Source organism: Aphis gossypii, chromosome 1 (genome assembly GCF_020184175.1).
Source record: "Aphis gossypii isolate Hap1 chromosome 1, ASM2018417v2, whole genome shotgun sequence".
In the NCBI taxonomy this organism is placed as follows: Eukaryota; Metazoa; Arthropoda; class Insecta; order Hemiptera; family Aphididae; genus Aphis; species Aphis gossypii.
In genome coordinates this window covers 7,079,830-7,095,174 of record NC_065530.1, presented here as the reverse complement: position 1 = coordinate 7,095,174, position 15,345 = coordinate 7,079,830, and the positions used below count along the sequence as shown (strand labels likewise).

Sequence of the window (15,345 nt, the reverse complement as noted above, 5' to 3'; positions counted from 1 at the left end):
TTTTGATTATATATATTTTTTAATTAATTCAAACTGAATAAATCCGTAATAGAGTGACCTACCTAATAAAGAGTTATACAAACCTATTTTAAAACAGAAGCAAACTCCCTGGTTTTTCAATATTTATTTTGCAATCAATTGATAATGATATATAATATATTACAAAAAAATTATTATAAAATAGATCTAATTCAAAACCTGTCAATCCTCTTTTTTATAATATATTTTAGTAAACCTCATTCGTGTTCGTAATTGATATTTGACAATACGTAACTCCAATAACTGTTTTTCATTTGGTCATGTGGACAAAATAACGTTTTACTATTTACTCACGTATTTGACCTGATATCTCCCTTCCAATGTCATTTTAAAAGTTTGATGTTTGAATTTTAAATAGAAATAGAGTCTTGTTGCAATAAACAACTCTACTAAATTTTACACTTAGATAACAACTTCAATTTTTTTTTTTAATATATCACTATGAGAAGGGAAAAAAACATAAGATGTAACTATAATTTGTTAAAGGTAACATAAGTGGAAATTATTAGTGCAGAATAATTGACATATAATTATTAACTAGTACTTTGCGTTCATATATAATATTATAATATTAAAATACAATACATATGTTGGCCGTTTGGAATTCATATAGGTACCTACCTACTAATATATAAGTAGGTACTTTACTACTATAGTATAGTATATACGATTTTAAAATATCAACGACCACCAGATCTCTATTGCTACATTCACGTGTAATAATCATAGATAATTACAAATATTGAATATTTGAATTTAATTAGTACAATCTTTATGTAATACCCACAATAATGTTCCGGACTTAGGTTTATGCCACGATGCAATTGATTTATAAAAGATTTCACATTTTGTTCGTTTATCTGATACGTATATATTATACAGTTATTAATTTATTATACGCGATAATCTCGTAAATTCTATGTATGATATTAAATATTTCTAATTCAGGTTCTCTATTAGTAATGATAATTGTTGCAATTATAGAAGAATCATCGTATATTATATATAGTGATGTAAGACGATAATAATTATTTCTAATTGTCGTCGAGAGCGACTGTAAAGCAAGTGTAGTGTACAATGTAATATTATATAGTCAGTATAATAATTAATAATAATAGTAACACCATAATTTTGTGTTATTAATTGTTATATATCACTAAGACATATTATACCACGAAAAAAATATTTACTAAATACATTAATTAGTTGATACTTGATAGAAATGTAGGTAAAACAATTATTGTTTAGGTTATATTATATAAAGTTATTAATTAACCAAATTGATTTAAATGTATACTGCAGTGTATATTATACCATCCACCAAGCATACTCATTCCCATTATTTAAATTTATACAATTATTGATTTTTGGCATTTTCAAAATAGGTACTTTAAAATTATACTTTTAAAATCTTAAGATTTTTAGTATTACTTAAAGAGTGTCCTGTAGAGATACAAACTTTTGATTTTCAAATGAGAACTCCTTTTTATTGTAAAATATCTATTCGTTCAAATTTTCAAATTGAATCATTACATCAATATTTTCAGAAAAATATTTATCTGGATAATTTACATGATAAGGTAATGAGGTTGTCGTTTAAAAAATAGATGTTTGTATCAAAATGTTATGATTAAAAATTCCAATTATAGCAGATTTTGAACGACTGCATTATTAACGAAGAAAAAGTGTGTCGCCATGAATAACCCTACACTGCAGTTATGTTTAATAGACTCTATAGTCGTCTCATTTTAAGCACCCAAAATAAATTAATGAATATTCAAGGAACAATATTCTGATATTATGTAATTAATTCGCGTTGACGCCGTTACAGAATAAATCCTATTTACGTGGACGACGAGATCGTGCACCACGACAACAATGAGACGTGGAAGAATAAGAGCGGCAGTTCCGGGTACGACAGCCAACCGCACTCGGACCACTCGAGCTTGGACAAGGGTTCGCCGCCGGCCACCAAGTGTCTGAGGAACGGGACGACGCCACCGTCGTCGGACGGATCGTCGGGCAGTCCGGTGCAGCGGACGGCGCCATGGCTGCTGTCGCCCATCAAGGAGGGCGTCATCGACGTGCATCAGTACTGCATACCGCGGCCGGTGTGGCCGGGTCACGGCGACGGCGGTGCGCACCACAGATACCCCGCGGACCTGGAACGCATACCACGGGTCAAGAGCTGCAGGCACTGCGCCCGTTGCCGGTGCCGCAGCAACAGCACCAGCAGCAGCAGCACCAGTAGCACCAACAGCGGCGGTGGCAAAATCGCGGGCGGCGGCTGCAGCAGTGGCAGCTTTTCCGGGTACTCGTCCGCGTTCGGCGGCGGCACGATCAGCACGGGCAGCACGAGCACCACTTCCAGTGGCGGCGGTGGCGACGCGGGAATGTGCTTGGACGACGTCAACCCGTCGCCCGCCGGCAACGGTCCCGTCGTTTCCAATCAATCGCCACTGACGTTGGACCCGCGTTTCAGCGACGGCGTTGGCATCAACAAAGTTCTGGTGGACAACTGGAATTCCGTCGATCTGAGGCTCAATCAAAAGACTGATAACCTACACTACGTGAGTACACACGATTATTGTAATTTTTTTATAATTTTGGTTTTCCACAATCACAACGTACCACACTGAGATTATTGAATATTGAAATCACTCAAAGAATATATGTTTTCACCAAATCGGTTATATGTACAAAAAAATGTACCTACCTACAAATTATTAAATGAAAAACTATATATGACTATAATTTTACTAAGAGTTGAATATTAGTTGTATCATATTTTTTAAAACTGCTCGTTAACGGCTTTGGGAGAGGGACAAATTCGTTTAAGAGAATCTTAATGTCGATTTTCACAGATAACTAAACATTTACAGGTGACTACGCGTTCATTAAACACTCTCGCAAATACATGATAATACTATCGGTTGCACAGACGATCGTTTATAAACTATATACTTACAATGCGTCTAAGTACATAATATAAAATCCCAGACAACATGTCGTAACTTGTAATTATACTTATTTACAGAGTCCAGACGCGACCATATATACGCATTTAACATTTATGTACATTAAACGCTAACTGCTGTGTGTATTATCGTAATAATTAGATATTTCGAACCGTTAATTCATGTTATCGAGTTTTTTGTTCGGATGTGACGGACATACGCAATAGCCTGCAGCAAGTAGTTAAACCTCCGTGGCCGATTGTTTTACCTTTCTGATTATTGCGGCACTTCTCTATTAAATAGATTATAGGAGTTACTTACTCTTACTTACCTAATTTGTGTAGTCCTCAATTTTCTCATATTTACCCATAGGTTCATTATATACAGGTATTTGATTATTTCTTAAATATTAGCAATATACTTAATGATAATACCTACGGAGTGTGGACGACGACAGCGCACTGTCCTTGTAACAAATTGATATTTATTTGTTTCTCTGTTTAATAATATTATCATCATCATATTATACGTGTGAACATAGGCGTATTATTTTGCGCGCGTCTCGTACAGAAAAAACGCAACATAAACAACAATTAAAGTATATTTTATACTTGTGAGTTATTTCGTTGCAAAATGTTATTAATCGGTTTCGCGATTGTGATACGACTGTTAATTTTTGTAATCATTTTTATGTTTAATTATTTATTGTTATTATTATTATTATTGAACTAAATTTAATGCACATATTGCAAGTCCCATCGCGGCTGGACGTATCAAGATGCGCGAGATGGTTACGCGTGTTGTATAAATAATATATATGTTATAGCCATATATGTATAATATACTTGTACGACACACGCATAGTTTACATATCAATATATTATTATAACATACTAGTTGATCATTTCGTCAAACATTTCTGCCTCGTGGTGATCTGTCGTACAGTCAATTTCTAACGTTATTTAGGAAAAAAAATTATAAAAACCTTTAATAATACTCGTATTATCATGATATTTAGTTTTCAATTATTATTTCTTATACAATTATAAAGATTAATTAATGAAAGTTCTGCTCTCAGAATAATCACGTGATTCCATTTTAGGAAATTCTGTTTGTATAACCTTCTTGTTTGATCGTTGAGTACCAGCCACCCGGGTGTTTAATATTACATATAGGTATTATGTGTTTTTCATATTAGGAAGTTTACGCGAGATTAAATTGTAATTTGAGCTTTTGGCTTCTGAAAGTCTAAGTTATTATATGTTACCATTTAACCCTAATTAAAAGAGGAAGTACAGTTTAATAGTATACCTATATATGATTCACAAAAGTGTTATAGTTGTGATCTGTGGTATAAATATGTGTATATAGATCCGATGACACTGAGACTGAGTTTTACATAAAGCACATTATAAATATCATAAACCAATCAGGACAAGTCTAGAAATTAAAAAAGGGAGCTAGCTGACATAGATACGCTTACGAATAAAAATATAAAATATTATGTAGGTAGGGTACTCGTAGTTTTAAAAAATTATTAATCTTAAACATACTTAATATAATATTGTATAGGCGCCATCTATATAGAGACGGTGTACTGAACATTTACACATTTTTATAAAAATAATCAACTAATATATAACATTATAAACATTAATGGCGTCTTTGTGTAAGTGATAAATAACCCATCAGTGAATGACAGTTGAACAGCTTAAACTCATTAAATTGAATTCGGTTTAGCGCTGTTTTACCGATGTGAATAGTAAATGTGGATCTTCGTGGTGTGTATTGTCACGTTTTGGATCACTTTTGCTCGTTATATTAATGCACGTGCACCACATATTCAAATATATTGTGCATTAGGCAATATTACGGTGTGAACACGATGTATGATGTTTGTGACTTGTAAATTATTTCTGATTTCATCTACCACCCGCTAGACGCGACTGTCTGCGCAACAGCGCGAGAATCCTGGTCCAACAGTCCGCGGGCAGCGTCGAGCCCGTCCTTCGATTTTGCCCTTCGCTGACTATAATATCGCGACGCGCACAATAATAGTATAATACATTATGATAATGCGCGTCGTTCATTTTGTACGCGCGCGCGTTACAATATAATATAATATAATATAATATTATTATTATACCGCGACACGCACTACCACAGTTACCACTACTCTATACTGCATTACAATATCACTGTTACCTACGACTCCATAGTGTGCACGGGATAATCGCCGTATACGATGAGATTTAATCTACCGCCGTGCGACGCGTACTTATGTTATATGATTGTATATTATAATATGTGTATGTGTGTGTCGTTTGTGAAACGCTCTGGTCCGCGTGTCATGACCAACCGCCGCCGTGGCGAAATATCGATTACCCATATAATATATAGAATGTATCTGCATCTGACGATTATTATTGTGTCTAACCGTTGGCAATGAATCTCTGATTACTGTTAATTTCCGAGCGATTCCCGCGGTGTCTGCGCACTTCTCTAAACCGTGCCCAAATCAGGCGAAATCTGCGAAAATTGCAACTGGTGGCTATGCGTAGTGTGAAATATAGTTTTTACATTGAATGGTGGCAACGCACGTGTCCATGCTTCATTTAACTGAGAAAGGACGGTGAAGTAGCCTTATTTTTCATCGCCTTTTAATCTAAATAATCATACCCTCTTAAAGCAAGTTCGAACTCTCACTTACCATCGAGATTTACTTTAATATGCATTTAAAATTTTTTTTTTAATTTATTTAAGGTATAATAAGTAGACTTATTATATTTTTGTTAATATGTTTATTCCTTATCGATGAGATATTTTTTTTATAACTATTCATTCCTTTAATTTTTTTATACTTTTAAATAGGAAGTCTAATGAGTATTTAAAAATAAAAATATATAAATGTATTTATTAACCAGCAAAATGAGATTACGTAAATAAAATTATTACGACCATAACAAACATTGCTTTAATTAAAATTAAAAATTCTAAAGCAAAATTAAATAGCAAGTTTTTAGCAAGTTACAATTTTGCCAGTTTTTAAGAAAAAATCTAAAAATATGCCACTGTAACCGTAAATTACATGCGTTCATTATAAATTATAAGAAATATCAGTAAATTTAAATTAATAAAACAATTTGGTTATTCACTTGTATCTGTGAAATGGTAACTGTATAACATCAAGCTGGGGAGATTATTTTTCTTTTAATTTCTCTCTACCGTCATGCTGTACTGTAATAAAATATGCACGTCAATATTCGTACTATGCAGTTCAGCAGTTTATTATATTATTATAAATTATAATCATTATCAATATTAATAAATGTAATTTCACTTATTAGACGATCTCGATTTAAACTTGTTATAATCGTTTTGTTTTTGAACGATTACTGTTGTTTGTTTATTTTTCAAATTCATAATTTCTAATAGGTATGTATTATAATTTATAAATTAATATATCTGTTGTAGATCGCATAATCAAATTAAATTTCTCTACCTCCATGATATAATTAGATAATAAATCATAATAACTATCATTTAGTAATTAATAATTTTAAGTTTATTACAATGTATTATCGTCGACCATCCCAGAGAAATCAATTATTATGGTTTAATGAAATATATAATATACTAATGTGTATACATTCACGTAGGTATTATACATGTGTACGGTGCAACACAATATAACTTCATATAGATTACTAAAATACGAAAATCATTTTCATTGTCAAATGTTTGTATTACTATACTCAAACAAACTTTAATAAGTCTTACACAAGTAATGGGGTATTTGGGTTACCTATATAGTATAAGATATTACACTCATAATATATATATATATATGTCTTAATTATTGGATTAAGTGTTGTGCGACTGAAGTGAGAGCGAAAGTGATGAGGTTTTGATGTTAACTTAACCATTAATGTTTCAAAGTATGTAATATTCTTTACCGTACTATAAATTATATATTTCCATTAACCTTTTCAACACGAAAATGATTACGTGTATTTTATATAGGTAGTTATATAGACTCAAGTTATTAACAGTGTTTTAATGATATCGTAGATTTAGTTTAAAATGTTTACTTGTAATATAAGTAGTCAGAAATAAAAAATAACATTTTTTTTTAGATTTTCACAGGATCGGTAAATGTATAGTATGTGTATATTTGTTTTTTTTTTGTCTGTCGTCACCTTTTGAAGCAGTAAAAATATTTCAAATGTTCAACTTTTAGGATTGTTTTGGTAGAAAATTGTTTTTAGTTGATACGTTGATACTTGATTTGTATTAAAGAAGGTCGAAATTAAAAATTCTAAGTACTTATAAAAATAATTAGGAAAACAATAACAATTTTGGTAAAACAGGAAATTTCACATAAAACCAGTTTTCAACAAAATCTGTAATTCAAAAACTTCAAATATGAAATTTATACAAAATGTTTAAATTCTATTTGTTTAGGTTTTCTTTAATTTTCGAAATATTTTATAAATAAAACATAATAATTATCAATTATCAAAATTATATACATACATAGAGGAACTTTTACTTATATTTTTTATTAATAAATTGGTTTTATCTAAAATGGCGATATATTAACCAAATTATAGTAAAAATAATATGCATTTAAAAGATTATAATATAGTGTATATTATAGTACCTATATTATACAGTATACACTGTATACCGTTTTAAATGGAATATATCTAAAATATAAAGCAAAAATAATTGGTAGGTTGTACTCGTATAATGTATAATATGTATAACAACTTTTTTAACGAAATTCTTGCAAGAATTTAATAAACCATAGTCAAGTATAGGTTTTTTGAGATTTGCAATTTTAAAATATTTAAGTAGATATTCGTATTATACTATTATGTATTTATTTAACAAACAAACCAAGAACAAATATTATTTTTAGATTTTAAAAAGTTCATGTTTTATCGTATTATTATATATGTATATAAACTTTTACATATTACACTTTAGTGCTGTAATATAAAATAAATTATCTTTATACAGTGTCAAAATATTGTAAAATAATGTTTTGAACTTTTGAAATACGTTTTACATGTTATTGGCCAATGATATTTTTTTAGAATATTAATCGGGGATCAATAGTCTATATCATATTATTTATTGTATCATCAACGAGGTCGTCTACATGATTTTATATCGGTTTGGGGGGATATGCATTTTTGTGACTAGGATAATTATGGTGTAATGGTGTGTAATGTGTATACATTATATTATACACGTACGTATTACATATACGACGTAATACGCATATAGATCCTGTTTTTTTCTTTTTTTCGATATCAGTTCCCTCCGCGGACTTGAGATAGTACTTGTGTTTATCTTGGAATTTTACCATGCACGATCTTCCCAGGAACCTTGAGATCAAGCACACGGCAAACACTTGGACATATTTATATATATATATGTATATCGATTACTTTCATCGGACCACGCGTATACACTCGGACCTCCCTCCCAAAAACCAAACATAAAAACAAAAAGGTCCTTACGCTCGTGACCTACGATAAGTGCAATCCGATATGTATTATACCAGCGTATCTATGTATGTATGTATGTACGTTGAATAGGGAATCTAACCAGTCTAATGTTTACGTGTTGGTGACCGTCCTTGCAAGGTAAACGGGCGTCCAGACTGGATACAACAATAATAATACTGCCCGACCTCCTATCACTGCCGCCGTCTCGACCACATTACGTATATTATTATTATTATTTTCGTGTTTACAAAACTCAACATTTATAATCCGAATCGATAACATATGTATATATTTCCATACTGTATTGTATATTTTATTACGAATAAAAACTTATTATGTGACATCCGATGTCTACACCTTGTGGAAGATGCACGGCCGAATCTACACATCCGGGGTAAACCCGAAACGTATGTACCTACGTTTTTTATGGTCCAAAACAATGCATTACGTAAACTTATGATTCTTTTAAAAATTCAGAATTAATTAAAATTTTAATTTTATTTTGTTCTCTAACATAATATGATGATGATAATTTAGCAACAAAATAATTATTTAGTCTGAAATTTTACGATAAACAATATGATTTATTAAATTATAGTTATCACTGATTTAAATGTCACTTTAAAATTCATGAATTGCCCTATCACTGAATCTTACATTTATGCTATAAAAGTGTATACCTTATGTATAAAGAACGATTCTATATGCTGAATTATCTTAAAATAATTCTGATATTTTGCTCATATATTATACGTAGTCATTAGATTATTATTATTAGAAGCTTCGTATAATAAACAAAATATAAAACACACCTGTTACGTGTATGTTGTTGGATAGGTATTATTCTTAGTTAAAAAATGTAAATATTTATATATATTCTTATATTCTAAATTTCATTTAATGACACCTAATTCATTGTTTTTGATGTTATATATTTTAACTAAACTCATCAAACTGTATAAAAAAACAAAACATTCGAAAAATTGTCATCTATTTACTACTATTACCACCTTCGAATAACATTCTGTAAACAAAAACCTTCATAATATAATGCTAATGTAAGACAATCTTATATATTTCAATAATTACCTTAATTAATTTAACTCGGTGTTTAAGCTATGTCATAAAGACGATTCCGCTTAGGTCATACTCAAATTATACTACTGATGAGGAGTATTATTATTGTGATGCTCTGATTATATTGTTAATTTAATCCGTACGGTCCTAGCTACATACATGAAGAATTACATAATACCCCCTTCCACCTAATCAAATTCATTTTAATATAAGAAGAAAAACTTATAATCAACATTAAAAATTATATGTATGTGACTTGACAGTTATAAAAATATTACATTATGTGTCGAGTACGGAGTGTTGTATTTGTATGAATGTATAATAATAATAACAATACGGATCGAGCAAGTATATTTATACATATATTTGGACAAAAGATCAATACATGGTGTGTGCGTTTATTAGAGTCCAATAGAATTGTAATTGTTGCTATATTATTATTATGTAATAAATAGGTGTTAGGTAGTATATTGAATACAATAGTCTAGATAAACCATTTTATAACAATATATAGTTATTTCTTTAAAAAGTGTGTAACGATTACGATCACGCTCTGTGGAAGTATACATTTAATTATGATATTCATCAAATTGTATGTTATTGGAAAATATATATATATTGTTCATTAAAAGAGATATTTACAATGTATACTTATAGAAAAACAATAAGTAAAGTTGATTAATTTACAATAAAAAAGAATTAAATGACACAAATACATGGAGAAAACCCCATTTATTAGTAGCCCTTAAAAAAATATGTGTATAAGCAAATTTGTTTATTTATATTTTGCGATAATTCAGAAATAATGTATTGATATTAGTTAACATTTTTTAGTAGAACTTTGTTATGACTGTAGATAGAAGTCATTTAAAAGGGGTACTTGGATTTTTCTTTTCGGTTCGTATATGAAGAAATTTAATTGTGAGGATAGGTATTTATTTACGAATAAGTTTGAAAATTTTCAGGAATATTAAGTTTGGGATTTTTGTTAACATTTACGTATTAACTTTAAATTTGTTGATGTTTTGACCCATTTGAGAAGTACTAATAATATGTTTACCCTTGATAACAATTTGATTATTTTTTTTTTTTGTGATTTTAGAAGTGTTTAAATTGGAAATGTTGTTGTTTTCTTAATTGTTGTAATATTCTCAAAGTTGTACTTTCATAGTAGTGAATTGTACGACTATTTCCACAGTTTTTACAAAATCTAGAACTTTGGTTTCGTTATAATTTACATTACAACGGGATATGCTACTGCAGTAGAAACGTGTGTGACCATAGTCCTGACTAACGATATATATATTATATAAATACATAATATAGTAGGTATATTACTTTGAATCAGTTATAGATATAGAATAATATTTATAATTAGTTTTCATGTTCTTAAACACACCTACGTTAGGATAATCGCATGTTATACTGTTGTAAACTTGTAAATAATTATAAATTATAATAATATAGTCAATACATTATACAATATACATAGTGCTACATATACTTAATAATTATATGGATAATTTAATTTCTATTAAATAATAATATATTCCAACAAGTTTTATATTTTTATGGATCACGTGTAACACAAATACGTATTTATAACTCAATAATAATTTTTAATCCAAATCGTGTTTTCTCAGTATTATTAATCAAATATAGGAATCTATAAACATATTAAACACACATACACACGCGTGCACACACATATATTCATAAAAAATATAACTATAAGTGAATAAATAACTGCAAATTTCTCGATTTAATTAATGACCTTAAAAAATATCAATTCATATACATAAGCTCGCTAAAAAAAAATAATATATCAATACCGTTACGAAATTATATAGCAGGATCAGTACCTATATTATAATTAATCTAGTTATCTATTACTTATTAAAAATTACAATACCTAATCGTTTATGGTAAAATATAAAAAGATTTATTTTATCTTTAAAATATTTTTTGGTTAGAGATAATTGTAATGTTTACCGAGTAATGTTTTACTCTAAATCATATTTGTTAGACAGTTGAAGGTTTTTTCATCGAATAAGTTGGTGGTTTTTGTAGTCAGGGTGAAATCGTAAAGTTGATAGATAATAAAATAAAATTTCAAATTCCAATAATTTTAAGGTCAACGTCTGTTGTAAAAACGATCATGTAAGATTATTTTGTAAACAAATATTATTTTGACGAGAAATCAATTTTATTTCTGAAATCCATGACGAGATTTGTGTTGTCATAATATGATTTTTTTTTTTATTTGTTATTTTTATTTTTATGAAGCATATACAATCTGTGCTCTATAGTACAATAAATAATAATAATATGTGCTAATAAGTAAGAGTATAACATGAATATTTGACGGAAGAATCCATCCAGTGGTTGACACTACCAGTAAATATGTATACTAATAGGTATATAAGTATATTAAATACATACCATTGCTAATTTATTAATATTTGATAACTTAAAAAATCGGATATTTATAACTAGATAGAAAGTCAATTTTACATTAAAAAATGGTGTATATTTTTTTTCGTCAATTCATAATACTAAAAAAAAAAAAAAAAAAAAAAAAATGAAATGTATCTGAGTGTCATGAAATCATATAGTTCAAAAAAATATTATTTAAAAAACACTATTTATCTTATACGAACGGCTTATAATATGATGTAAAATTTAAGCACAGTATACAGAGTTCGATGATTCATAATATTATGATGTTTTAAGTATAAAACATTCAATACTCTTACAGTTCAAACACTATACATTAAATGACAATCCCAAGGGCTCTTTAGTCATTACGTAAATGACTTTGTAATATGACTATATAGAGTATAAACATATCGGCACGGAATAATTAAGTACGTATAAAATTGATACAACTTGTATAACCAGTGTGCGAGGTTTTCGTCAATTAAAACCTACGATTTACGAACAGTATTGTAGGTACTATAAAGATACTTGATTTTCGTTATACATTTCGTTGTGTGTTTTTATTATCATATTATGAACGTACAATATAATATATAGTTATCATCTCGAGGTGTCGAAGGATCTAGGTACTTACATATACAGTAATAGGTATATACGAGTATTTAGCATATTTAATATAGCATGTTTTAATAATATAATCTATGTACCTATTATATACGTAAAGCTAAACAATACACGTCGTATGGAGTAATATTTTTTTCTCATTCATTGCATTGACTCTATTTTCCCTTAGGTAAATCCAAACGATACCCACAAGAGTTACGTAAAAAATCTAAATGTTGAAAAACTTCGTGAATCACACTGTTTTCATCGTCAGTGACCATCATAAAGTGTATATATACTACCTTATATACATATCAATTATCAACGTATACCTAATATATTTAATTGTACAAATATGCAAAATTATATTATGCGCGTCTTACAAATAATTATAGGATAAAACTGACGTATTCAAGTACATTTCACATAGTAGTATACAATAATATATGTTTGAGTATACCATAAAATAAATAAACAATGAAAACATTGTTTCTTAACATACGTTTGTTCCTGACATTAGACAAAACAAAGTTTTTAACGAAAACTATTTCTTTATAAATTACGATTCTGCTGTACTATACACATTCAATTTTTCACAAAATATTTGGACTATCTAATTTTAAGCTATGCCTAATTTATAGGAATTTAAAATGTTTGATTTATTTTTTAAACTGTCTATAAAAAATGTTTGAAAATTGATTACGAAATCTCACTAAATAAATCTATGCGATAGAAATTTGAAAATATCAAATCCCATATGTCATGCAATTTTTTAAAGACATTATTACGAAATGATGTAACATAGATTTTGTTTATCCCTAGTCATCATCGAAGCCAAAAACTCTCTATGGATTTTTAGTGTAAATCGAAATCGAAATCGTAAACGCCACCTTAGTCCCTGACACCCTGCTATATATTAGAACTATACAGTCTTCAGGTGATCGCTCATCTCGTGGCCTATTCTCGTCGTAAAAACGTACATCGGTGTTGGCAAGAAATTGTGGTTGTTAGGTAAGCATATGTATATAAATATTTAATGTATACGCATAATATAACAATGTCACAGTGCGTATATATACATATTATATGCAGTTATATCGCGTCACGAACTGCACGCGGACGCGTATAGGCCGGAAGACGAACGCACTCTCTGCGTATAATTATATATACAATATGCATACATGCACGTGTATACTTACAAGACACGATTGCCAGGCGGCATGTTCATTATTATTGCGCACCTATATTATATTATGTACGCAGGTACATTGTTCAAGTCATATGTTATATATAGGCAGACTATAACTAACCCACGGGATGAAATGACATTATCATCACACATACGATATGGGGTTGGATGTGCCGTACACGTATACAAATACCTAAAGTAATAAATCTTCTTACCTCTTATTCATTTGTTATACCTTTACGGCAGATGGAAACGCCGCCGCCCAATTAGTTGTGAGGCTGCGAATACCTATTATTATTACCACACCACGACCGCTACGACGGCGTTATAACAAATATATAGGTATATTATATACCAATATACGTATGCCACCTATACACATAATATAATATAGGTGCGTGATCCCAGTTTATCGCGGTTTATAAGTCCACAGTACCTGTATAAATACAGTCAATGTTGTATTATAGATACAATAATACTACTATACGGCCAGCGACGATTGCGCAACGGCGGCGTCGCGGTGGTGTGGTGACACAATGAACAAGACGATTATATTTAATGTTATATATTCTGTACATAATATATACGGTTTACGAGCGTGCGCGAGATGTGCTTGTTTTTGAGGTCGTCTTCAGGTGGTATAGTGCATAATAATAGTACAATAATATAAAATATATTATAATTCCTGGTCCGCAGCGCTTCGCCCGATCCCTCTCAACCGCAACGTGAAATGCGGTTATACGGTGCAGCGCGCATTATTGTGTCGCTACCACATACCCATAAACCAATATTATATTATATTGTGTATATATTTTAAAATGTAGTGTCTATTGTATTGCGGTCGCGGTTGCGCATGTCGAGCGTCCTGTAACGGGCGAACTTACGCTAAACGAATAAGAAAAAATTTTCACGTTTGCGGACGATTTGTCGTCGTGAATATATGAACATTGTTACGATAAGATCACCATTACACTCGTGAGAAATCCCAACGAATGCCTAAAAAATAAAAATAATAAAGTTTCGAGATAGTGCAACTAAAAGCATAATATATTAGTTGGCAACAATATATATAAATGCTGTATGAGAGGAGTCGTCATAATATAATATTTTCCTTTCTACGCAATCATCCGAGTTTCAATTATAATAGCATATATGTGTCCCAAATAAATTATGAGTACTTTTACAAAAATCAAAAATTAACTGTTATTTAACAAATAAGTTGAACATTGGCAATTGATGTGTATTATTGTCGCCAGGTAAAATTGAATGATGAATTAAAAATATATGGCACAACATTGTGTTATTAAAATAATTACGGTGTCTCGTGTATCTAATATTACATATTTATATGGCCCTGAACTTACTTGCATCACACGTGTAATCGCAAATTTCGTCAAGACATATTACACTGCGAATCTCGCGCATAAACTGTCCCCTAAATTCAAAGATTTGTGTTAAAAAAAACCTAAAACTTTCAAATTCTGAAATCAGTCCAAAAATACTGCTCATCGAATTTTTCGGA

The 15,345-nt window shown here is 29.9% G+C and overlaps 1 protein-coding gene across 1 annotated transcript in view; it reads left to right on the top strand.

Moving 5' to 3' along the window:
• LOC114128714 (uncharacterized) overlaps nt 1-15,345 on the top strand; it is a 51,688-nt gene that overhangs the window by 17,348 nt on the left and 18,995 nt on the right. Inside the window, exon 3 of the mRNA XM_027993291.2 lies at nt 1,871-2,609. Coding sequence (XP_027849092.1) covers nt 1,871-2,609 — 739 coding nt within the window. The remainder of the gene's footprint in view (nt 1-1,870; nt 2,610-15,345) is intronic.